At 49.7% G+C, this 27219-nt stretch overlaps 1 protein-coding gene and 2 long non-coding RNA genes across 6 annotated transcripts in view; 2 read left to right on the forward strand and 1 right to left on the reverse strand.

The window, feature by feature from the left end:
- AGAP3 (ArfGAP with GTPase domain, ankyrin repeat and PH domain 3) overlaps positions 1–27219 on the reverse strand; it is a 393235-nt gene that overhangs the window by 164710 nt on the left and 201306 nt on the right. For all 4 annotated transcript variants that reach the window (XM_073551710.1, XM_073551707.1, XM_073551708.1 and 1 more), the window contains exon 8: positions 19199–19354. In XM_073551710.1, the coding sequence (XP_073407811.1) occupies positions 19199–19354 (156 nt within the window). The remainder of the gene's footprint in view (positions 1–19198; positions 19355–27219) is intronic.
- LOC141054846 (uncharacterized) lies at positions 10502–11269 on the forward strand. The gene is made up of 3 exons (XR_012221424.1): positions 10502–10564; positions 10906–10949; positions 11075–11269. It is a non-coding gene; the product is annotated as an uncharacterized lncRNA (long non-coding RNA).
- On the forward strand, positions 14506–14761 carry LOC141054847 (uncharacterized). Its single transcript, XR_012221425.1, has 2 exons — positions 14506–14554; positions 14732–14761. It is a non-coding gene; the product is annotated as an uncharacterized lncRNA (long non-coding RNA).

A 27219-nucleotide genomic window follows, 5' to 3' on the forward strand; every position in this document is an offset into this window, starting at 1 on the left:
CAGGGAACCATCATTTCTGTCCAGGCCGATCTCATGAGGTTTATTCTTTATAAATGATGTGGAGGCATGGCGGAAAAGCTATGTCTGACCTGGGATTTCATCATTGGGAGTTTTATGGTGGTCTTATCTTACACCATTCCCGACACAATGGGGGTTTAGCTGGTATCCTACCTTATATTTTTATTCTTGCACATTGGGGTTCATCCATGGCCCATTCCAGCCCCTTCGGATACCATTCCTAGTAAAATGGGGGCTCCACTGTAGTGCCATCTTACACCTTAGGTTACATACTGGAGGGCCTGACTGGGATCTTAAAGGACAATATGGACACTGGAGAACCCCACACTGGGAAGCGGAAATGAAGACAAAATGAAAAATACAAAGAAGCCATGGCGACATTTCCCAGGTGCTTGTAACCTCCAGTCAGGGCTATTCTGCTATAGATTTTATCTGTATTTTTATGAGAAGCAGAGGGTTAATACGAGCGACACAATCCCTTGTCTGAGGGCCGAATGTTTCACTTCTTGTACATAAATTAGACTTCAAAGAAATCAAGATTAGAAGTGAGCAAACGCCAAGCATGCGAATATCCGGCAGCAACTTCACGTCACCGCCTCTCAGGATAAGTTTATGGGTTATACCATGCGGTGACTGCAGCTCCACTCCACTGCCCTGCTCCCCTGCCCACTGCTCTGCTTCCCCGCCCGCTGCCTGCAGCTCCGCTCCCCTGCCTGCAGCTCTGCTTCCCTGTCTACCCTTCCGCACCCCCGCCCACAGCTCCGCTCCCTCGCCCACCGCCTGCAGCTCCACTTTCCCACCCACCGCCTGCAGCTCCGCTCCCCGCCCCCCCGCCTGCAGCTCCGCTTCCCCGCCTACCGCTTGTAGCTCCACGCCCCCGTCTGCCGCTCTCCCGCCCACAGCTCCACTTCCCCGTCTGCCACGCCACACCCCCGACTGCAGCTCCACTCCCCCGCCCACAGCTCCAATTCCCCGCCCATAGATATGCTCCCTCGCCCACCACCTGCAGCTCCGCTTTCCCACCTACGACCCGCAGATCCGCTCCCCCGTCTGCCGCTCCGCTCCCCTCCCACAGCTCCGCTTCCGTCTGCCACTCCGCTCCCCCGCCCACAGCTCCGCTTCCCTGTCTGCCGCTCCGCTCCCCCGCCCACAGCTCCGCTTCCCTGTCTGCCGCTCCACTCCCCCGCCCACAGCTCCGCTTCCCTGTCTGCCGCTCCACTCCCCCGCCCACAGCTCCACTCCCCCGCCCACAGCTCCGCTTCCCCGCCTGCCACTCCACACCCCCACCCGCAGCTCCACTCCCCCACCCACAGCTCCACTTCCCCACCCACAGATATGCTCCCTCGCCCACCTGCAGCTCCACTTTCCCACCCACCACCCGCAGATCCGCTCCCCCGTCTGCCGCTCCGCTCCCCCTCCCACAGCTCCGCTCCCTCGCCCGCAGCTCCGCTTCCCCGTCTGCCGCTCCGCTCCCCCGCCCACAGCTCCGCTTCCCCGTCTGCCACTCCGCTACCCCGCCCACAGCTCCGCTCCCCCGTCTGCCGCTCCGCTCCCCCGCCCACAGCTCCGCTTCCCTGTCTGCCGCTCCGCTTCCCCGCCCACAGCTCCGCTTCCTTGTCTGCCGCTCCGCTCCCCCGCCCACAGCTCCACTCTCCTGCCCACCCATCCAAAGCTCCACTTCCCCACCCACAGATATGCTCCCTCGCCCACCTGCAGCTCCGCTTTCCCACCCACCACCCGCAGATCCGCTCCCCCGTCTGCCGCTCCGCTCCCCCTCCCACAGCTCCGCTCCCTCGCCCGCAGCTCCGCTTACCCGTCTGCCGCTCCGCTTCCCCGCCCACAGCTCCGCTTCCTTGTCTGCCGCTCCGCTCCCCCGCCCACAGCTCCGCTCCCTCGCCCACCTGCAGCTCCACTCTCCTGCCCACCCGTCGGCAGGTCTGCTCCCCCGCCCACTGCCTGCAGCTCCTCTCCCTCGCCCACCGCCTGCAGCTTCGCTCCACGCCCCCCTCCCCTCACAGCTCCGTCTGTTCCGCCGCTCGCAGAGCTTTCTACACTTCTATTAATGGTAATTACACAATGCGTTTTCACGTCACCGAGCGCATCTATGTTTAATTCAAAGGCCACTCACAGCAGCACTATGCTCCAGGCCAGGATGATGCCTTTTAGGGTCATTTCACCTCTAGCTGCCTATAAACTTAAAGGGCTATTCCCATCTCAACAGATGGGTACAGTCGGGCAGTGAATAGAACAACTGCCAACATTTCAGTTTACTGTTAATAAACATCTTCAGCCATTTTTCAGATAATAACACTTATTTTGTTTGCAGCTTGTTACTGAAGAGACCGACCACCGCTGCAGGCTACCAGTGACGGCTAAGCATGAATAGTATTTCCTTTGAGCGACTTTGATCACTAGAGCATGTTGATAGATCCTGATCCCACCAGATTCTGTGCTGTGCTTACAAGTGCAATACTAGATGTGCTCCTGTCACAGGAGCTACTGATCACAGCAGATTCTGCACAGTGCTTACATGCTCATTAGTAACTGTGCATGGGTCACAGGCGCTCCTGATCCCACCAGATTCTGTGCAGTGCTTACAAGCTCATTAGTAACTGTGCATGGGTCACAGGCGCTCCTGATCCCACCAGATTCTGTGCAGTGCTTACAAGCTCATTAGTAACTGTGCATGGGTCACAGGCGCTCCTGATCCCACCAGATTCTGCAGAGCTTACAAGCTCATTAGTAACTGTGCATGGGTCACAGGCGCTCCTGATCCCACCATATTCTGTGCAGTGCTTACAAGCTCAATAGGAGATGTGGTGTTGTCACAGGAGCTCCTGATCCCAGCAGATTATATGCAGTGCTTACTAGCTCGATCGTAGCTGTGCTCATGTCACAGGCAATGAACTGTAAACAAAAGTGTTAAAATCTGAAGAATGTATGAAGAACGGCCCTGTCAGATCCCTGCGGAGTAAAAGTGATCGCCTGAATGTGGATCTTCTACATTTCAGACAACAGTTTGTACAATCTATATAATTGCCTTGTAATGTTCTCATTTCCTGTTCTGTCCAGATGTCACCGGATCCCAGAATTCCAAGCGGAGGAAGTTCACCGACTGCCATATTGGGACACCCAAGTGACGGGTGTCTCAATATAGAAACTGCTGCTGGTACCAACCTATTGCGCGGTACCACCAGCGGAACACCGTTGCACCATACACACTCTATACGCCATACGCACCACATACACACTGCCTCTTGCACGGTACCACCAGCGGAACACAGTCACACTGCGCCTGCGCGAATTCCGCGCAGGCGCAGTGAATCATTCGGCTGATCCCGGCGGCAGATGCGTGACGTGTCTACAGGCAGAGGAAGCCGGTCACATTAAAGGGGTTTTTCCACGAACGAAAGTTCATTTTAAAAATTGTCTGTGTCTGACCGTGTACGGAGCATACCACATCTCCTGGGCAGGGGAGGAAGTAAAAGACAGTACTGACATTACAGCAGGGGATCACAGAGGATACATTTTGTGAGGTAAAATATTTCACTGACTGTTTTATACACAATATTTTACCTCACAAAATGAATCCTCTGCGATCCCCTGCTGTAGTGTCAGTATTGTCTGCTTCCTCCCCTGCCCAGGAGCTGTGGTATGTTCTGTACATGGTCAGACACAGGGGGGAGAGAGACAGAGCACAGGGGGAGACAGCTCAATCGGGACAGCACATGAGACGAGAAGACAGCACAGGAAGGAGAGAGACAGCAGACAAGGGGGACAGCACACGGGGTAGACAGGCCAAAGAAGAGAGCGCAGACGGGAGAAGTCAGCACTTGGGGAAAGAGAGTGGATAGGTGGGTGAGCACATGGGGGGAGAGAAAGCCTGCCGCCATCGTGACATTACCGCCCTCCCGATAAGATCGCATCGGGCCTCCATCTAGTTTACAAGAACGAGACGATGCTGCAAACGTGTCTGCCATCTCGCCGATAGTCACTGTGTGAGGACATGATGCTGCGTCTGCCACGATGGCCAATCGTGTCAAAGAAAGACTTATTACACTGGACGGAAAGTCTACAGTAAGAATCCGGGGCAGCACTCCAGCCGCTGGGAAACTACAACTCCCAGCATGTGCTGTCAGACTATGGTGTGACTTTTTATGACAGGACAAGTAGGACATCGTGGAGGAATCCTCGCTTTCTCACTCTCCCAATCTTAAAATCAATGATGAAGCAGCACTTTCCAAACAAACAAGGGATTTTGGGAAATGAGTTTTGAAATTAAGAACAATCACGTAAGACAAGAAATGGCACGAAGATGAAGATGAGCAAACATTCCTCAAAAGAGCCCATGACAGCCACTACACGCCAGCCTCACAGCCGCTCTGCAGTGCCATCACTCGTAACTCATGGCGTCCGCGTCATCCGGCTATGTTCCATTACAGATAGAACCTGTCCGGGGTCTGAGTGCACAATCACAGTTGGGGTTTAGATCATGGTCCTCTCAAGGTCATCTTAGGCAAGGTCATAACACTGGGGCCAGTATGATCTGATCTTCCTATTTACAGCGGGTGAAATTAGTATTCAACACGTCACCGATTTTCTAAGTAAATCTATTTATAAAGATCGTATTGGCATGAAATTATCTCCAGATGTCGGGAACAACCCTTCCAAACCACGCAGGACAGAAATCACCAAAGATGCCCATAAATTATGGGTAATAATGAGAAATTACACAGGAAATGGCATTAAACATGATAATGACATTTAATTAATACTTCAGACATGAAGACATCCAGACGTCTCCACTATGGAGAAACTAGTTGCCGGCATTGCTCGGGTGGGATTTTGGTCCATTCTTCCACAAAAACACTTGTCACATCCTGAAGCTTCAGAGGCTCCATCTATGAAATCTGAGCTTTAGTTCCTTCCATACATTTGCTCTTGGACTCCAGTCCGGTGATCGGCCATTCTAGCAACGTTAATTTCTTGCTCTGAAACCAATTAAGAGTTTACTTGGCTGTGTGTTTTGGGTTCATTGTATTGCTGAAATGTCACCCTCATTTCAACTTCATCATCCTGGTAGATGGCAGCAGATTTTTATCTAGAATGTCTTGGTACATTTGTACATTCAACCTTACTTCAATTATGGCGTATGCTGAAAAACAGCGCACACCATGATGTTCCCACCTCCACACTTCACTGTTGGTATGGTGTTTTTGTGGTGATATCTAGTGCCTTTTGGCCTCCAATAGCTCTGTGTATTATGGCATACAAGAGTTCAGTTTTGGTCTCATCTGACCAGACTAAATTCTCCCAGTATCTCACAGGCTTGTCTAAATGTTATTGAGAAAACCGTTATACTTGAAAATGCTTTCTGTTCAGCAATGGAGTCTTGCATGGAGATCATGTATTTAGGCCATAGAGGTCGTGTGCATACAGGCCATGCAGGTCACGTGGTGAGAATGTATTCAGGCCATGGAGATTGCGTGACACATATGCAAACAGGCCATGAAGATTGCGTGGTGAGCGTGAATACAGGCCATGGAGGTTGCATGGTGAGTGTCAATACAGGCCATGAAGGTTGATTGGCGAGCATCCATACAAGCCATGGAGGGTCAGTACCTTATAGTTACTTATAGTTTTCTTTGAAACAATTGTGTACTTGCTGATTCCAGGTCTTTCTGTAGCTCTCCACAGGTGCTCCTTTGCTCTTGGACAACTCTTGACAATTATTTTTGCTTTTCTATATGAAACCTTATGGGGAGCACCTGAATGTGGCAGGTTTATGGTGAAATGATGTTCTTTCCACTTCTGGATTATGGCCCCAACAGTGCTCCCTGGAACCTTCAGTAGTTTAGAAATTCTTCTGTAACCAATGCCATCAGTATGCAACAATAAGGTTGTGAAGGTATTGAGATTGCTCACTGGTTTTCCCCATTATGAGATGTTTCTTGTGTGACTCCTTGGTAATAGACACAATACTATTGGCCATCAGTTGAAACAACTGATATTTGTAAGTGACAGCATTGATTTCTAATTACTGATACATCTCTGCCGGTGTAAGAACCTTCCGGAGCTTTTGGCTCTCCTCTCTCTTCATGTGTTCAATACTTTTTTCCTGTTTCATTTCTCATTATTACAGATAATTTATGGACTTCCATGGTTTTTCTTTGCCTGTGTGGATTTGATGGCTTCTTACTGACATCTGGGGATAATTTCATGCCAATAGCTCATTCAGAAATAGATTTACTTAGAAGATGGTGACGTGTTCAATACTTAATTCACCCGCTGTATTCTCCAATCATCTGTGGTTGCAATTTACACCATGATCATCTCAATGTTATCTTTGGTAAGGTTATGCCATCAGGGCTTGATCTTCCTACATATTCTCCAATCATCTGTGGTTGGGATTTAGATTGTGATCATCTCAGCCTTATTTCAGGTAAGGTCACGTCATCAGGGCTGAAAGCTGATCTTCCTTCTTCTTGTGGAATCATCTGTGGTTGAGCTTTAGACCATGATCATCTCATTTGGTATGGTTAAGCCATCAGCGCTAGTACGGTCCGATATATTCTTCAGTCATCTGTACATGGGCTTTAGATGGCAATGAATGGTAATTCCTTTCCCAGGTCTGGGCACGTTTTACATTCTAGTAAGTCTGGCTCTGTCGGCCTGAAGACTGTACTATGTTATCAGTTCCATTTATGAAAAAGAAATGGTCGTTGATTATGGTCTTGACAATTCTGTGTGCATTAACCAGATCTAGTCAATGTGACACAGAAGGCGCTCGTAAGAACTTGCACATTGTACAGTTGTGTGAAAAAGTCTTTGCCCCCTTCCGGATTTCCTATTCCGTTGCATGTTTGTCACACTTGAATGTTTCCGATCACCAAACAAATGTAAATGTTAGATAGAGATAACACAAGAAATCACAAAATACAGTTTAATAATAAAGACCTTCATTTATAAGGGAAAAAGAAATCCAAACCTACAGAGTCCTGTGTGAGAAAGTGATTGACCCCTAAACCAAATAACTGGTTGGGCAGCAGCTGCAATCAAGGGTTTGCAATAACTGGCAATGAATCATTTTCAACACTCTGGAGGAATTTTGGCAGCTCTTCTGTGCAGAACTAATGTAAGTCCTCCACATTGAAGGTTTCTGAGCATGAACCACTTTTTGAAGATCATGCCACAGTATCTCAATTGCATTAAGGTTAGGACTTTGACTAGGCCACTCCAAAGTCTTAATTTTGTTTTTCTTAATCCATTCAGGTGGACTTGCTGGTGTGTTTTAGATCATTGTCCTGCTGCATAACCCAAGTGCGCTTCAGCTTGAGCTTATGAACAGATTGCTAGACATTCTCCTTCAGGATTTTTTTTGAAGACCGCACAATAACAATATTTATTTTTATATAGCGCTAACATTCCGCAGCGCTTTACAGTTTGCACACATTATCATCGCTGTCCCCGATGGGGCTCACAATCTATATTCCCTATCAGTATGTCTTTGGAATGTGGGTGGAAACCGGAGTAAGGCTAGTTTCACACTAGCGTTTTTGAGCGCAGCGACGGCCTGCGCACGGCCGCCCCTGCCCCTGCGCAACGTCAAAAAGGCGCATGCGCCGCCAAACGCATACTGCGCACGGCCTGCGCCCCCAGTGATAAAGATAGGGGACGCAGGGCGCATGCAGCGTCATGCGCCGGTAGGCGGAGCTACCGGCGGACGCGTGGCAGGGGCGGGGCTTAGCGGCGCCCATGCGCAGGCCGTCGCTGCGCTCAAAAACGCTAGTGTGAAACTAGCCTAACCGGAGGAAACCCACGCAAACAGGGGGAGAACATACAAACTCCTTGCAGATGTTGTCCTTGGTGGGATTCGAACCCTGAACTCCAGTGCGGCAAGGCTGCAGTGCTAACCACTGTGCCACCGTACAGTGCTAACCACTGAGCCACAGTGCTGCACAATTCATTGTTCCATTTACCACAACAAGTCTCCTGAAGCAGCAAAACAGCCCTAGACCATCACACTAACATAACCATAGCTTACTGTTGGTATGATATTCCTTTTCATAAATGCTGTTACTTCTATGTCAGATATAATGGGACAGACACATTCCAAAAAGATCAACTCCACTCCAGGGAAGGTTCACCACTGATCCATGTTATCACTATTTGTGGATAATGGCTATCACTGTAGTTTGCTGGAGTCCCAAGGCTTAAGGAATAGCTTTATAACCTTTTTCAGACTGATAGATCTAAATTACTTTGTTTCTCATTTGTTCCAAAATTTCTTTCAATTGTGGCATGGCATATAGCTTTGAGGAGCTTTTGATCTACTTCACTGTCAGACAGGTCCTATTTAAGTGATTTCTTGATTGAGAACAGGTATGGCAGTGATCAGGCCTGGGTGTGGCTGGGGAATGTGTGTTAATTTGTGTTTAAATGGGGTAGGGGGCAAACACTTTCCACACAGGGCTCTGTAGGTTTACATTTCTTTCCATTTCCATTAATAATACAGACCTTCATTTATAAACTGCATTTTGTGATTACTTGTCTTATCTTTGTTTGAAATTTACATTTGTTTGGTGATCTGAAACCTTTAAGTGTGATGATAATGCAAAGGAATAGAAAATCAGGAAGGGGGCAAAGACTTTTTCACACAAATGTAAATTGGAATACACTTGGACTGTGCCTGGTCATATAATATGTAGTCAGGGCCAGAGAGGTCTGGTTTTACCTGTGCTTTTCTTAGGCCAGGCTTCACTGAGTCCAGTACACAGTAATTGATAGAAGGCGCTCGTTGTATCCTCCTCATGTCTCCCATATTTGTCACAACCAATTCTTCTAGTGTCCCTTCCTTGTGTGTTCCTCATACCAGTACTTCTGTACTGTCCTAGTATGCTCATTGGGTCTTCATATGCTTCTCTTGTATACACCTCCAACCCAGTAATGTTGACCTAGTATGTGCCTTGGGTCCTCAAATCCCGTCCCCATCCTCATGCATACCCCTGGTCCCAGAAACCTCAGATCAGATTACTCTCTTTGGGTTCTTATATTATTGTGATTTCCATATATTCTCTCAAGTTGCCATATACTTTTCTACCTCATATCATCTTCATGTACCCCATTTTCAGTATCCTCATAGCATCTAAATAGCCCCATTGCATTCTTGTGCTTTCGCACCATAATGTCCTCCTTATCACCCAGAATCTTCCTTGTGTATCCTCCACTTGTACCTGTATACTCATGGCGTTCCCAAACCTTCCTTGTGTTAATGTATCATTACTTCCCCATTTTCTCATGACTTTGCATCCTTCTAAGCTTATATCCCTATATATACATTGTGTCACCTTTCCATCCTCACCTCCATGTTTCCTTATGACCTTGTATCGACCTCACGTCCCCATAAACTCATGCCTTAGGGTCTTCCACTAGTCCTCATATCCTCTTGTCATCATTTCATCCTTGATTTTTCCTGTATTCCCCAGCTGACCACGCCTCGTCCTCAAGTCCTAGTATCCTACTCATGTGTCTGCATTGTTCTCATGCTTCTGTATCCTCGTGTTCCCATATGCCCCTCGTGAACCCGTTTTCTCGTGTTTGCTGCATACTTCTCCTGTTTCCTGCATCCTTCCTCCTGTTTAATGCATCCTTCCTCCTGTTTCCTGCATCCTTCCTCCTGTTTCCTGCATCCTTCCTCCTGTTTCCTGCATCCTTCCTCCTGTTTCCTGCATCCTTCCTCCTGTTTCCTGCATCCTTCCTCCTGTTTCCTGCATCCTTCCTCATGTTCCCGGTATCCACTTGTTCCCTGCATCCTCCTGTTTCCTGCATCCTTGTGTTCCCTGCACCCTTTCCTCATGTTCCCTGCATCCTCCCTCGTGTTCCCTGCATCCTCCCTCGTGTTCCCTGCACCCTTCCTCGTGTTCCCTGCACCCTTCCTCGTGTTCCCTGCATCCTCCTCCTGTTTCCTTGCGTCCCTGTATTTTATCAATGTCCCAGTTCCCTGCATCCTCCTCAGGTCCCTGTATTTTATCAATGTCCCAGTTCCCTGCATCCTCCTCAGGTCCCTGTATTTTTTCATGTCCCTGTTCCCTGCATCCTCCTTAGGTCCCTGTATTTTTTCATATCCCTGTTCTCTGTATCCTCCTCAGGTCCCTGTATTTTTTCATGTCCCTGTTCCCTGCATCCTCCTTAGGTCCCTGTATTTTTTCATGTCCCTGTTCCCTGCATCCTCCTCAGGTCCCTGTATTTTTTCATGTCCCTGTTCCCTGTATCCTCCTCAGGTCCCTGTATTTTTTCATGTCCCTGTTCCCTGTATCCTCCTCAGGTCCCTGTATTTTTCTCATGTCCCTGTTCCCTGCATCCTCCTCAGGTCCCTGTATTTTTTCATATCCCTGTTCTCTGTATCCTCCTCAGGTCCCTGTATTTTTCTCATGTCCCTGTTCCCTGCATCCTCCTCAGGTCAATGTATTTTTTCATGTCCCTGTTCCCTACATCCACCTCAGGTCCCTGTATTTTTTCATGTCCCAGTTCCCTGTATCCTCCTCAGGTCCCTATATTTTTTCATGTTCCCTGTATCATCTTGTTTCCTGCATCCTTCCTCCTGTTCCCTGTATACTTTATTTTTCACATGTTCTCGTATCCTCCTCAGGTCCCTGTATTTTTTCATGTCCAAGTTACCTGCATCCTCCTCAGGTCCCTGCATTTTTCTCATATCCCTGCATCCTACTCAGGTCCCTGTATGTTTCTCATTTCCCTGCATCCTCCTCAGGTCCCTGTATTTTTTCATGTCCCTGTATCCTCCTCAGATCCCTGTATTTTTTCATGTCCCAGTTACCTGCATCCTCCTCAGGTCCCTGTATTTTTCTCATTTCCCTGCATCCTCCTCAGGTCCCTGTATTTTTTCATGTCCCAGTTCCCTGCATCCTCCTCAGGTCCCTGTATTTTTTCATATCCCTGTTCTCTGCATCCTCCTCAGGTCCCTGTATTTTTTCATGTCCCTGTTTCCTCCTTAGGTCCCTGTATTTTTTCATGTCCCTGTTCCCTTTATCCTCCTCAGATCCCTGTATTTTTTCATGTCCCTGTTCCCTGTATCCTCCTCAGGTCCCTGTATTTTTCTCATATCCCTGTTCCCTGTATTCTCCTCAGGTCCCTGTATTTTTTCATGTCCCTTTTCCCTGTATCCTCCTCAGGTCCCTGTATTTTTCTCATATCCCAGTTCCCTGCATCCTCCTCAGGTCCCTGTATTTTTTCCATGTACCTGTTCCTTGCATCCTCCTCAGGTCCCTGTATTTTTTAATGTCCCTGCATCCTCCTCAGGTCCCTGTATTTTTTCATGTCCCTGTTCCCTGTATTCTCCTCAGGTGACTGTATTTTTTCATATCCCTGTATCCTCCTCAGGTCCATGTATTTTTTATGTCCCTGTTCCCTGCATCCTCCTCAGGTCCCTGTATTTTTTCATGTCCCTGTTCCCTGTATCCTCCTCAGGTCCCTGTATTTTTTCATGTCCCTGTTCCCTGCATCCTCCTCAGGTCCCTGTATTTTTCTCATATCCCTGTTCCCTGCATCCTCCTCAGGTCCTTGTATTTTTTAATGTCCCTGTTACCTGCATCCTTCTCAGGTCCCTGTATTTTTTCATATCTCTGTTCTCTGTATCCTCCTCAGGTCCCTGTATTTTTTCATGTCCCTGTTTCCTCCTTAGGTCCCAGTATTTTTTCATGTTCCAGTTCCCTGTATCCTCCTTAGGTCCCTGTATTTTTTCATGTCCCTGTTACCTGTATCCTCCTCAGGTCCCTATATTTTTTCATGTCCCTGTTACCTGTATCCTCCTCAGGTCCCTGTATTTTTTCATGTCCCTGTTCCCTGCATCCTCCTCAGGTCCCTGTATTTTTTCATGTCCCTGTTCCCTGCATCCTCCTCAGGTCCCTGTATTTTTTCATGTCCCTGTTTCCTCCTTAGGTCCCTGTATTTTTTCATGTCCCAGTTCCCTGCATCCTCCTCAGATCCCTGTATTTTTCTCATGTCCCTGTTCCCTGCATCCTCCTCAGGTCCCTGTATTTTTTCATATCCTTGTTCTCTGTATCCTCCTCAGGTCCCTGTATTTTTCTCATGTCTCTATTCCCTGCATCCTCCTCAGGTCCCTGTATTTTTTCATGTCCCTGTTCCCTACATCCACCTCAGGTCCCAGTATTTTTTCATGTCCCTGTTTCCTCCTTAGGTCCCTGTATTTTTTCATGTCCCAGTTCCCTGTATCCTCCTCAGGTCCCTATATTTTTTCATGTTCCCTGTATCATCTTGTTTCCTGCATCCTTCCTCCTGTTCCCTGTATACTTTATTTTTCACATGTTCTCGTAACCTCATCAGGTCCCTGTATTTTTTCATGTCCCAGTTACCTGCATCCTCCTCAGGTCCCTGTATTTTTCTCATTTCCCTGTATCCTACTCAGGTCCCTGTATTTTTTCATATCCCTGTTCCCTCCTCAGGTCCGTATTTTTCTCATATCCCTGTTCCCTGCATCCTACTGAGGTCCCTGTATGTTTCTCATTTCCCTGCATCCTCCTCAGGTCCCTGTATTTTTCATGTTCCCTGTATCATCTTGTTTCCTGCATCCTTCTCGTATTCCCTGTATACTTTATTTTTCACATGTTCTCGTAACCTCCTCAGGTCCCTGTATTTTTTCATGTCCCTGTTTCCTTCTTAGGTCCCTGTATTTTTTCATCTCCCTGTTCCCTGTATCCTCCTCAGGTCCCTGTATTTTTTCATGTCCCTGTTTCCTCCTTAGGTCCCTGTATTTTTTCATGTCCCTGTTCCCTGTATCCTCCTCAGGTCCCTGTATTTTTCTCATATTCCTGTTCTCTGTATCCTCCTCAGATCCCTGTATTTTTTCATGTCCCTGTTCCCTGTATCCTCCTCAGGTCCCTGTATTTTTCTCATATCCCAGTTCCCTGCATCCTCCTTAGGTCCCTGTATTTTTTCATGTTCCTGTATCCTCCTCAGATCCCTGTATTTTTTCATGTCCCAGTTACCTGCATCCTCCTCAGGTCCCTGTATTTTTCTCATTTCCCTGCATCCTCCTCAGGTCCTTGTATTTTTTTATGTCCCAGTTCCCTGCATCCTCCTCAGGTCCCTGTATTTTTTCATGTCCCAGTTCCCTGCATCCTCCTCGGGTCCCTGTATTTTTTCATATCCCTGTTCTCTGCATCCTCCTCAGGTCCCTGTATTTTTTCATGTCCCTGTTTCCTCCTTAGGTCCCTGTATTTTTTCATGTCCCTGTTCCCTGTGTCCTCCTCAGATCCCTGTATTTTTTCATGTCCCTGTTCCCTGCATCCTCCTCAGGTCCCTGTATTTTTCTAATATTCCTGTTCTCTGTATCCTCCTCAGATCCCTGTATTTTTTCATGTCCCTGTTCCCTGTATCCTCCTCAGGTCCCTGTATTTTTCTCATATCCCAGTTACCTGCATCCTCCTCAGGTCCCTGTATTTTTTCATGTCCCAGTTCCCTGCATCCTCCTCAGGTCCCTGTATTTTTTCATATCCCTGTTCTCTGCATCCTCCTCAGGTCCCTGTATTTTTTCATGTCCCTGTTCCCTCCTTAGGTCCCTGTATTTTTTCATGTCCCTGTTCCCTGTATCCTCCTCAGATCCCTGTATTTTTTCATGTCCCTGTTCCCTGTATCCTCCTCAGATCCCTGTATTTTTTCATGTCCCTGTTCCCCGTATCCTCCTCAGATCCCTGTATTTTTTCATGTCCCTGTTCCCTGCATCCTCCTCAGGTCCCTGTATTTTTCTCATATTCCTGTTCTCTGTATCCTCCTCAGGTCCCTGTATTTTTTCATGTCCCAGTTCCCTGTATCCTACTCAGGTCCCTGTATTTTTCTCATATCCTTGTTCCCTGTATTCTCCTCAGGTCCCTGTATTTTTTCATGTCCCTGTTCCCTGTCTCCTCCTCAGGTCCCTGTATTTTTCTCATATCCCTGTTCCCTGTATTCTCCTCAGGTCCCTGTATTTTTTCATGTCCCTGTTCCCTGTATCCTCCTCAGGTCCCAGTATTTTTTCATGCCCTTGTTCCCTGTATCCTCCTCAGATCCCTGTATTTTTTCATGTCCCTGTTCCCTGTATCCTCCTCAGATCCTTGTATTTTTTCATGTACCTGTTCCCTGTATCCTCCTCAGGTCCCTGTATTTTTTCATGTCCCTGCATCCTCCTCAGGTCCCTGTATTTTTTAATGTCCCTGTTACCTGCATCCTCCTCAGGTCCCTGTATTTTTTCATGTCCCTGTTTCCTCCTTAGGTCCCAGTATTTTTCTCATGTCCCTGTATCCTCCTTAGGTCCCTGTATTTTTTCATGTCCCTGTTACCTGTATTCTCCTCAGGTCCCTGTATTTTTTCATATCCCTGTTCTCTGTATCCTCCTCAGGTCCCTGTATTTTTCTCATGTCCCTGTTCCCTGCATCCTCCTAAGGTCCCCGTATTTTTTCATGTCCCTGTATCCTCCTCAGGTCCATGTATTTTTTTATGTCCCTGTTCCCTGTATCCTCCTCAGGTCCCTGTATTTTTTCATGTCCCTGTTCCCTGCATCCTCCTCATGTCCCTGTATTTTTCTCATATCCCTGTTCCCTGCATCCTCCTCAGGTCCCTGTATTTTTTAATGTCCCTGTTACCTGCATCCTTCTCAGGTCCCTGTATTTTTTCATATCCCTGTTCTCTGTATCCTCCTCAGGTCCCTGTATTTTTTCATGTCCCTGTTTCCTCCTTAGGTCCCTGTATTTTTCTCATGTCCCTGTATCCTCCTTAGGTCCCTGTATTTTTTCATGTCCCTGTTACCTGTATCCTCCTCAGGTCCCTGTATTTTTTCATGTCCCTGTTACCTGTATCCTCCTCAGGTCCCTGTATTTTTTCATGTCCCTTTTACCTGTATCCTCCTCAGGTCCCTGTATTTTTTCATGTCCCTGTTAACTGCATCCTCCTCAGGTCCCTGTATTTTTTCATGTCCCTGTTCCCTGCATCCTCCTCAGGTCCCTGTATTTTTTCATGTCCCTGTTTCCTCCTTAGGTCCCTGTATTTTTTCATGTCCCAGTTCCCTGCATCCTCCTCAGGTCCCTGTATTTTTTCATGTCCTTGTTTCCTCCTTAGGTCCCTGTATTTTTTCATGTCCCAGTTCCCTGCATCCTCCTCAGATCCCTGTATTTTTTCATGTCCCTGTATCCTCCTCAGGTCCCTGTATTTTTTCATATCCCAGTTCCTTGTATCCTCCTCAGGTCCCTGTATTTTTTCATGTCCCAGTTCCCTGTATCCTCCTCAGGTCCCTGTATTTTTTCATGTCCCTATTCCCTGTATCCTCCTCAGGTCCCTGTATTTTTTCATGTCCCTGTTCCCTGTATCCTCCTCAGGTCCCTGTATTTTTTCATGTCCCTGTTCCCTGTATCCTTCTTAGGTCCCTGTATTTTTTCATGTCCCTGTTCTCTGTATCCTCCTCAGGTCCCTGTATTTTTTCATGTCCCTGTTCCCTGTATCCTTCTTAGGTCCCTGTATTTTTTCATGTCCCTGTTCCCTGTATCCTTCTTAGGTCCCTGTATTTTTTCATGTCCCTGTTCTCTGTATCCTCCTTATGTCCCCGTATTTTTCTCATGTCCTCATTAACTAATCAGTTCATTGCATCCTACTCGTGTCCTGGTATTCTCCTCAGTTCCCTGTATTTTTTTTAAATGTCCCTATATCCTTCTCATGTCTCCGTATTTTCCTCAAATCCCTGTATCCTTCTCAGCTCCCCATTTTCTCCTCCGGTCCCTGTATCCTTCTCAGCTCCCCGTATTCTCCTCAGCTCCCCATATTCTCCTCCGGTCCCTGCATCCTTCTCATTTCGTTGTATCCTTCTCATGTCCCCGTATCCGTCTCATGTTCTCATATCCTCCTCAGGTTCCAATATTTTTCTCATGTGCCCGTATCTTCCTCAGGTCTATGTATCCTCATGTTCTTGTATCCTCATCAGGTCCTTGAATCTTTCTCATGTCCCTGTATCGTCATCAGTTCCCTGTATCCTTCTCATGTTCTCGTATCCTCCTTAGGTCCCTGTATTTTTCTCAGGTCCTCGTATTCTTCTCATGTTCTTGTATTTTCCTTAGGTCCCTGTATTTTTAACATGTCCCTATATCCTCCTCAGGTTCCCGTATTTTTCTCATGTTCTCGTACCCTCCTCAGGTTCCTACAGTGAGTACGGAAAGTATTCAGACCTCTTTACATTTTTCACTATTTCATTGCAGCCATTTGGTAAATTCAAAAAGGTTCATTTTTTCTAATTAATGTGCACTCTGCACCCCATCTTGACTGAAAAAAACAGAAATGTAGACATTTTTGCAAATTTATTAAAATAGAAAAACTGAAATCTCCCATGGTCATAAGTATTCAGCCCCTTTGCTCAGTATTGAGTAGATGCACCTTTTGAGCTAGTACAGCCATGAGTCTTCTTGGGAATGATGCCACAAGTTTTTCCCCCTGGATTTGGGGATCCCCTACCATTCTTCCTTGCAGATCCTCTCCAGTTCCGTCAGGTTGGATGGTGAACGTTGGTGGACAGCCATTTTCAGGTCTCTCCAGAGATGCTCTTTGGGTTTAGGTCAGGGTTCTGGCTGGGCCAGTCAAGAATGGTCACAGAGTTGTTCTGAAGCCACTCCTTTGTTATTTTAGCTGTGTGCTTAGGGTCACTGTCGTTAGAAGGTGAAGCTTCGGCCAAGTCTGAGGTCCAGAGCACTCTGGAAGAGGTTTTCATCCAGGATATCTCGGTATTTGGCCGCATTCATTTTCCTTCACTTGCAACGAGTCGTCCTGTGCCTGCAGCTGAAAAACACCCCCATAGCAAGATGCTGCCACCACCATGTTTCACGGTTGGGATTGTATTGGGCAGGTGATGAGCAGTGCCTGGTTTTCTCCACACATACCGCTTAGAATTATCACCAAAAAGTTCTATCTTCGTCTCATCAGATCAGAGAATCTCTCAGTCTGGGAGTCCTTCATGTGTTTTTAGCAAACTATGCAGCTTTCATATGTCTGGCACTGAGGAGAGGCTTCCGTCGAGCCACTCTGCTACATAGTCCTGACTGGTGGAGGGCTGCAGAGATAGTGGACTTTGTGCAACTTTCTCCCATCTCCCTACTGCATCTGTGGAGCTCAGCCACAGTGATCTTGGGGTTGTTCTTTACCTCTCTCATCAAGGCTCTTCTCCCACGACTGATCAGTTTGGCTGGACGGCCAGGTCTAGGAAGACTTCTGGTGGTCCCAAACTTCTTCCATTTAAGGATTATGGAGGACACGGTGCTCTTAGGGACCTTGTGTACTGCAGAAATTCTTTTGTATCCTTGGCTAGATCTGAGCCTTGCCACAATTGTCTTTGAGCTCCTTGGCCAGTTCCTTTGGTCTCATGATTCTCATTTGGTCTGACATGCACTGTGAGCTCTTAGGCCGCTTTCACACTTCAGGCTTTCGGTATCTGGCATGGTGCAGCGAAAAACCGGACTGCCAGATCCGGCGCCTGTTACGACCAGATCTGGCTTTTTCCCCGTGCTGTTTCATTGCTGCCGCATTGCGCCGGATGGCAATGCGGCGCGTCCGTTTTTTTCCGGATCTGGAGAAAATAGCCGGTCTGGCGTCTGGAAAAAACGTTGCATGCAACGTTTTTTTCCCTACGCCGGACCGGTTTTTCGCACTGCGCATGCCCGGAAAATATCCGGCAGAAAGAAGGATCCGGTGTCTGCGTATGCTGCCGGATCCGGTAGTCCGGTTTATTGCCGCCCCATGCCAGATACCGAAAGCCTGAAGTGTGAAAGTGGCCTTAGGCTGGTTTCACATTAGCGCTTTTTAAGCGCACGCACGGCCGGGGGTAGCTCCTCCCCCGAGCCGGCTCTCTGCCCGGTGTGCCCGCCCCTTGCTTGTAGCGCCGCCTCCTAGCGCACAGCGGCGCCTGCGATCGGCGCACCCTATCTTTAGCATAGGGTGCGCAGATCGTGCGCAGGCCGTGCGCTAGTTGCGCTTTGACCTGCGCGCTGCGCACTTTTGACGGTGCGCCGTGCGCGCCAAAATCCGAAAAGTTTGATTTTGGCGCGCACGGCGCACCGTCAAAAGTGCGCAGCGCAGGTCAAAGCGCAACTAGCGCACGGCCTGCGCACGATCTGCGCACCCTATGCTAAAGATAGGGTGCGCCGATCGCAGGCGCCGCTGTGCGCTAGGAGGCGGAGCTACAAGCAAGGGGCGGGCACGCCGGGCAGAGAGCCGGCTCGGGGGCGGAGCTACCCCCGGCCGTGCGTGCGCTTAAAAAGCGCTAATGTGAAACCAGCCTTATATAGACAGGCGTGCGCCTTTACAAATCAAGTCCTATCAGTTTAATTACACACAGCTGGACTCCAATGAAGGAGTAGAACCATCTCAAGGAGGATCGCAAGGAAATGGACAGCATGTGACTTACATATGAGTGTCTGAGCAAAGGGTCTGAATACTTATGACCATGTCATACTTCAGTTTTTCTTTTTTAATTTGCAAAATTTCCTACACTTCTGTTTACCAGTCAAGATGGGGTGCAGTGTACATTAATGAGAAATAAAATTAACTTTTTTGAACTTACCAAATGACTGCAATGAGATAAAAAATGAAAAATTTAAAGGGGTCTGAATACTTTCAGTACTCACTGTATATTTTTCTAGTGTCCCAGTATCTTCCTCGAGTCCATGCATCCTCATCATATCCTCCTCAGGTCCCTGTATCCTTCTCATGTTCTCGTATCCTCCTCAGGTCCCTGTATCCTTATGACCGCATATTCTACTCAGGTCCCTGCATTTTTCACATGTTCCTGTACTTTACTCATGTCCATGTATCCTCTTCTGGTCCATTAATCACCGTATGCTATTTGTAACCTTCATGGGTCACGATTTTGGAGGGTCTTGCGTAGACCTTCTCTAGAGTTTAGTGTTGTATACGTCTGGAGTCGAGTGTGTCCACTGCGGTCACCTTTCAATCTGCAGTAATCAGAGTCCTAGCACAGCGGCCACCATTCTCCCAACATTTCATATGGTCATTCATTTGATTTACCTGGAGTCAGCCTCCTTTATGCTTCTGTCTGATTTCAAGGCTTGAACCTCACATATTCTGCCTGCTCAAGAAGAAGCGGATGTGATCTGCCCCATCTTTCGATAGTACTCACTGTAAAGATGTTGGAGCGACGCTTGCTTTGCTTTCGGATTGGTGTTGGTGTACTTGAGGCGGCAATGGTCTCAATGCGGAGTTCCCGTTGGCTTATACTGGGCGTGGAGGGGACAGATGAAGAATAATCACTGAATGTTCCTCCACCATTTGTAGCCTGAGCAGAAAGATCAAGGAGTCACATTACAGGATTCTCATAGAAATACAATAATAACCTTGCACACGACACAGCTGTGATGTCAGTACAATACACACTGGAAACACGGGAGATCTGACGCTGTGATACAATGGACAGTAGTCCGTGTACGGCGTGTGCAATGTGGTGTCCTTCAATAACTCGAAAACGACAACATGCACAGTAGGGTCTGGCTACAAATGCTGAGTAAGAACGCACAATGGTGCTCACCTGGTCAGGTCGTGTTCACACAACCATTCCACAACCTTAGGCTACTGCAGAGCCACGGGAAAAGATCAGGGAAGAAAACGGAAATAAATAAGAACCTGCGAAGCAGGAGGATGAGAAGACAAGAACCCAAGTCATGCCGATTATTGGTCAACGGATTTCCAAGTGTTAAAACTTCTTCTTTAGGACAAATCCCATGGTTTTACCCAGTCTTCTCATCCTCCTTCAATGGCAGCGCAGGTTAACCCTCTAAATATCTCAACACAGCCATTAATGTCTGGACCGCTGGCAACTAAGGTGAGTATACCCATAAGAGAAAATGGATAAATTCTGGCCAAAGTGAGAATATTTTGTGTGGCCACCATTATTTTCAATCACCTCCTTAATGCTCTTGATCAGAGGTCACTGGAGCGTCACAGGTCACCACAGGGTTCCTCTTACCTCCTCCATGACGACATCGTGGAGCTGGTGGATATTAGTGACTTTGCGCTCCTTAACCTTACGGTAGAGGAGGCCCCACAGATGCTCAATAGGGTTTAGGGCTGGACACATGCTCGGCCACTCAAGAACCTTTACCCTCAGTTTTTTTTTTTACAAGGTACCGGTGGTCTTGGAGATGTGTTTTAAGTCGTTATATCTGAATACCGAACTGCAACCCAGTTCCCGGAAGGAGGGGATCATGCTCTGCTAAAGTATGTCCCAGTACATGGAGTATTCATGGATCCCGCAATTAAATGCAGCTCCCCACAGCCGGCAGCACTTATGTAGCAGCAACCCATGACATTCCCACCACCATGCCTGACTGTAGGCAGGACACACTTGTCTTTGTGCTCAGTACCTGGTTGTCGCCACATATGTTTGACACCATCTGAATCAACTAAGGTTAGCTTGGTGTCATCAGACCACAAGACGCGGCTCCAGTAATCCATGTCCTTAGTCTCACTGTCTTCAGGACAGTGTTTGCCGCATTATTGTGCATTATCTTTAGAAGAAGCTTCATTCTGGGACAATGAAGAACAATGTGATGCAGTGTGTGGTGATGTATAGTCCGAGCACTGACAGGCGGATGCCCCACCCCTGTAACCTCTGCAGCAAAATGCATGGTCTGAGCTCTGACAAGCGAACCCCCAATCCTGTCACCTCTGCAGTAATGTGTATGGTCTGAGCACTGATTGGTGGACCCCCCACCCCTGTAACCTCTGCAGTAATGTGTATAGTCTGAGCACTGAAAGGACCCCCCTTCCCCTGTAACCTCTGCAGTAATGTATATGGTATGAGCACTGACAGGCGGACCCCCCACCCATGTAACCTCTGCAGTAATGTGTATGGTCTGAGCACTGACAGGCGGACCCCCCACCCATGTAACCTCTGCAGTAATGTGTATGGTCTGAGCACTGACAGGCGGACCCCCACCCCTGTTATCTCTGCAGTAATGTATATGGTCTGATCAGTTACAGGCGGACACCCCACCCCTGTAACCTCTACAGTAATGTGTATGATCTGAGCACTGACAGGCAGACCCCCCACCCATGTAACCTCTGCAGTAATGTGTATGGTCTGAGCACTGACAGGCGGACCCCCCCACCCCTGTAACCTCTACAGTAATGTGTATGGTCTGATCACTGACAGGCGGACCCCCCACCGCTGTAACCTCTGCAGTAATGTGTATGGTCTGAGCACTGACAGGCGGACCCCCCACCCCTGTAACCTCTGCAGTAATGTGTATGATCTGAGCACTGACAGGCAGACCCCCCACCCATGTAACCTCTGCAGTAATGTGTATGATCTGAGCACTGACAGGCAGACCCCCCACCCATGTAACCTCTGCAGTAATGTGTATGGTCTGAGCACTGACAGGCAGACCCCCCACCCATGTAACCTCTGCAGTAATGTGTATGGTCTGAGCACTGACAGGCGGACCCCCCCACCCCTGTAACCTCTGCAGTAATGTGTATGGTCTGAGCACTGACAGGCGGACCCCCCACCCCTGTAACCTCTGCAGTAATGTGTATGGTCTGAGCACTGACAGGCGGACCCCCCCACCCCTGTAACCTCTGCAGCAATGTGTATGGTCTGAGCACTGACAGGCGGACCCCCCACCCCTGTAACCTCTGCAGTAATGTGTATGGTCTGAGCACTGACAGGCGGACCCCCCCACCCCTGTAACCTCTGCAGTAATGTGTATGGTCTGAGCACTGACAGGCGGACCCCCCACCCCTGTAACCTCTGCAGTAATGTGTATGGTCTGAGCACTGACAGGCGGACCCCCCACCCCTGTAACCTCTGCAGTAATGTGTATGGTCTGATCACTGACAGGCGGACCCCCCACCCCTGTAACCTCTGCAGTAATGTGTATGGTCTGAATACTGACAGGCGGACCCCCCACCCCTGTAACCTCTGCAGCAATGTGTATGGTCTGAGCACTGACAGGCGGACCCCCCCACCCCTGTAACCTCTGCAGTAATGTGTATGATCTGAGCACTGACAGGCAGACCCCCCACCCATGTAACCTCTGCAGTAATGTGTATGGTCTGAGCACTGACAGGCGGACCCCCCACCGCTGTAACCTCTGCAGTAATGTGTATGGTCTGAGCACTGACAGGCGGACCCCCCACCCCTGTAACCTCTACAGTAATGTGTATGGTCTGAGCACTGACAGGCGGACCCCCCACCCCTGTAACCTCTGCAGCAATGTGTATGGTCTGATCACTGACAGGCGGAACCCCCACCCCTGTAACCTCTACAGTAATGTGTATGGTCTGATCACTGACAGGCGGACCCCCCACCCCTGTAACCTCTACAGTAATGTGTATGGTCTGATCACTGACAGGCGGACCCCCCACCCCTGTAACCTCTGCAGTAATGTGTATGGTCTGAGCACTGACAGGCGGACCCCCCACCCCTGTAACCTCTGCAGTAATGTGTATGGTCTGAGCACTGACAGGCGGACCCCCCACCCCTGTAACCTCTACAGTAATGTGTATGGTCTGAGCACTGACAGGCGGACCCCCCACCCCTGTAACCTCTGCAGTAATGTGTATGGTCTGAGCACTGACAGGCGGACCCCCCACCCCTGTAACCTCTGCAGCAATGTGTATGGTCTGATCACTGACAGGCGGATCCCCCACCCCTGTAACCTCTGCAGCAATGTGTATGGTCTGATCACTGACAGGCGGACCCCCCACCCCTGTAACCTCTACAGTAATGTGTATGGTCTGATCACTGACAGGCGGACCCCCCACCCCTGTAACCTCTGCAGTAATGTGTATGGTCTGAGCACTGACAGGCGGACCCCCCACCCCTGTAACCTCTACAGTAATGTGTATGGTCTGATCACTGACAGGCGGACCCCCCACCCCTGTAACCTCTGCAGCAGTGTGTATGGTCTGAGCACTGACAGGCGGACCCCCCACCCCTGTAACCTCTGCAGTAATGTGTATGGTCTGATCACTGACAGGCGGACCCCCCACCCCTGTAACCTCTGAACAATGTGTATAGTCTGAGCACTGACAGGCGGACCCCCCACCCCTGTAACCTCTGCAGCATTGTGTATGGTCTGATCACTGACAGGCGGACCCCCCACCCCTGTAACCTCTGAACAATGTGTATAGTCTGAGCACTGACAGGCGGACCTCCTACCCCTGTAACCTCTACAGTAATGTGTATGGTCTGAGCACTGACAGGCGGACCCCCCACCCCTGTAACCTCTGCAGCAATGTGTATGGTCTGATCACTGACAGGCGGACCCCCCACCCCTGTAACCTCTGCAGCAATGTGTATGGTCTGATCACTGACAGGCGGACCCCCCCACCCCTGTAACCTCTGCAGTAATGTGTATGGTCTGATCACTGACAGGCGGACGCCCCACCCCTGTAACCTCTGCAGTAATGTGTATGGTCTGATCACTGACAGGCGGACCCCCCACCCCTGTAACCTCTGCAGCAATGTGTATGGTCTGATCACTGACAGGCGGACCCCCACCCCTGTAACCTCTACAGTAATGTGTATGGTCTGATCACTGACAGGCGGACCCCCACCCCTGTAACCTCTACAGTAATGTGTATGGTCTGAGCACTGACAGGCGAACCCCCCACCCCTGTAACCTCTGCAGCAATGTGTATGGTCTGATCACTGACAGGCGGACCCCCCACCCCTGTAACCTCTGCAGTAATGTGTATGGTCTGAGCACTGACAGGCAGACCCCCCACCCCTGTAACCTCTGCAGCAATGTGTATGGTCTGATCACTGACAGGCGGACCCCCACCCCTGTAACCTCTGCAGTAAAGTGTATGGTCTGAGCACTGACAGGCGGACCCTCCACCCCTGTAACCTCTGCAGCAATGTGTATAGTCTCAGCACTGACAAGCGGACCCCCCCCACCCCTGTAACCTCTGCAGTAATGTGTATGGTCTGATCACTGACAGGCAGACCCCCCACCCCTGTAACCTCTGCAGTAATGTGTATGGTCTGATCACTGACAGGCGGACCCCCCACCCCTGTAACCTCTGAACAATGTGTATAGTCTCAGCACTGACAAGCGGACCCCCCCCACCCCTGTAACCTCTGCAGTAATGTGTATGGTCTGATCACTGACAGGCGGACCCTCCACCCCTGTAACCTCTGCAGCAATGTGTATAGTCTCAGCACTGACAAGCGGACCCCCCCCACCCCTGTAACCTCTGCAGTAATGTGTATGGTCTGATCACTGACAGGCAGACCCCCCACCCCTGTAACCTCTGCAGTAAAGTGTATGGTCTGAGCACTGACAGGCGGACCCTCCACCCCTGTAACCTCTGCAGCAATGTGTATAGTCTCAGCACTGACAAGCGGACCCCCCCCACCCCTGTAACCTCTGCAGTAATGTGTATGGTCTGATCACTGACAGGCGGACCCCCACCCCTGTAACCTCTGCAGTAATGTGTATGGTCTGATCACTGACAGGCGGACCCCCCACCCCTGTAACCTCTGAACAATGTGTTTAGTCTGAGCACTGACAGGCGGACCCCCCACCCCTGTAACCTCTGCAGTAATGTGTATGGTCTGAGCACTGACAGGCGGACCCCCCACCCATGTAACCTCTGCAGCAATGTGTATAGTCTCAGCACTGACAAGCGGACCCCCCCCACCCCTGTAACCTCTGAACAATGTGTATAGTCTGAGCACTGACAGGCAGACCCCCCACCCCTGTAACCTCTGCAGTAATGTGTATGGTCTGAGCACTGACAGGCGGACCCCCCACCCATGTAACCTCTGCAGTAATGTGTATGGTCTGATTACTGACAGGCGGACCCTCCACCCATGTAACCTCTGCAGCAATGTGTATAGTCTCAGCACTGACAAGCGGACCCCCCCCACCCCTGTAACCTCTGAACAATGTGTATAGTCTGAGCACTGACAGGCAGACCCCCCACCCCTGTAACCTCTGCAGTAATGTGTATGGTCTGATCACTGACAGGCAGACCCCCCACCCCTGTAACCTCTGCAGTAATGTGTATGGTCTGATCACTGACAGGCGGACCCCCCACCCCTGTAACCTCTGAACAATGTGTATAGTCTGAGCACTGACAGGCAGACCCCCCACCCCTGTAACCTCTGCAGTAATGTGTATGGTCTGAGCACTGACAGGCGGACCCCCCACCCCTGTAACCTCTGCAGTAATGTGTATGGTCTGATTACTGACAGGTGGACCCCCACTCCTGTAACCTCTGCACTAATGTGTATAGTCTGAGCACTGACAGGCAGACCCCCACCACTGTAACCTCTGCAGTAATGTGTATGGTCTGAGCACTGACAGGCGGACCCCCCACCCCTGTAACCTCTGCAGTAATGTGTATGGTCTGAGGACTGACAGGCGGACCCCCCCACCCCTGTAACCTCTGCAGTAATGTGTATGGTCTGATCACTGACAGGCGGACCCCCCACCCCTGTAACCTCTGCAGTAATGTGTATGGTCTGATCACTGACAGGCGGACCCCCCACCCCTGTAACCTCTGCAGTAATGTGTATGGTCTGATTACTGACAGGCGGACCCCCCACTCCTGTAACCTCTGCAGTAATGTGTATGGTCTGAGCACTGACAGGCGGACCCCCATCCCTGTAACCTCTGAACAATGTGTATAGTCTGAGCACTGACAGGCGGACCCCCACCCCTGTAACCTCTGCAGCAATGTGTATGATCTGAGCACTAACAAGCGGACCCCCCACCCCTGTAACCTCTGCAGTAATGTGTATGGTCTGAGCACTGACAGGCGGACCCCCCACCCCTGTAACCTCTGAACAATGTGTATGGTCTGATCACTGACAGGCGGACCCCCCACCCCTGTAACCTCTGAACAATGTGTTTAGTCTGAGCACTGACAGGCGGACCCCCCACCCCTGTAACCTCTGCAGTAATGTGTATGGTCTGAGCACTGACAGGCGGACCCCCCACCCATGTAACCTCTGCAGCAATGTGTATAGTCTCAGCACTGACAAGCGGACCCCCCCCACCCCTGTAACCTCTGAACAATGTGTATAGTCTGAGCACTGACAGGCAGACCCCCCACCCCTGTAACCTCTGCAGTAATGTGTATGGTCTGAGCACTGACAGGCGGACCCTCCACCCATGTAACCTCTGCAGCAATGTGTATAGTCTGAGCACTGACAGGCAGACCCCCCCACCCCTGTAACCTCTGCAGTAATGTGTATGGTCTGATCACTGACAGGCAGACCCCCCACCCCTGTAACCTCTGCAGTAATGTGTATGGTCTGATCACTGACAGGCGGACCCCCCACCCCTGTAACCTCTGAACAATGTGTATAGTCTGAGCACTGACAGGCATACCCCCCACCCCTGTAACCTCTGCAGTAATGTGTATGGTCTGAGCACTGACAGGCGGACCCCCCACCCCTGTAACCTCTGCAGTAATGTGTATGGTCTGATTACTGACAGGTGGACCCCCACTCCTGTAACCTCTGCACTAATGTGTATAGTCTGAGCACTGACAGGCAGACCCCCACCACTGTAACCTCTGCAGTAATGTGTATGGTCTGAGCACTGACAGGCGGACCCCCCACCCCTGTAACCTCTGCAGTAATGTGTATGGTCTGAATACTGACAGGCGGACCCCCCACTCCTGTAACCTCTGCAGTAATGTGTATGGTCTGAGGACTGACAGGCGGACCCCCCCACCCCTGTAACCTCTGCAGTAATGTGTATGGTCTGATCACTGACAGGCGGACCCCCCACCCCTGTAACCTCTGCAGTAATGTGTATGGTCTGATTACTGACAGGCGGACCCCCCACTCCTGTAACCTCTGCAGTAATGTGTATGGTCTGAGCACTGACAGGCGGACCCCCACCCCTGTAACCTCTGAACAATGTGTATAGTCTGAGCACTGACAGGCGGACCCCCACCCCTGTAACCTCTGCAGCAATGTGTATGATCTGAGCACTAACAAGCGGACCCCCCACCCCTGTAACCTCTGCAGCAATGTGTATGATCTGAGCACTGACAGGCGGACCCCCCACCCCTGTAACCTCTGCAGTAATGTGTATGGTCTGAGCACTGACAGGCGGACCCCCCACCCCTGTAACCTCTGAACAATGTGTATGGTCTGATCACTGACAGGCGGACCCC

The sequence above is a fragment of the Dendrobates tinctorius genome, unplaced genomic scaffold (assembly GCF_039654945.1).
Source record: "Dendrobates tinctorius isolate UK_male_01 unplaced genomic scaffold, ASM3965494v1 ptg000179l, whole genome shotgun sequence".
Taxonomy (NCBI): Eukaryota; Metazoa; Chordata; class Amphibia; order Anura; family Dendrobatidae; genus Dendrobates; species Dendrobates tinctorius.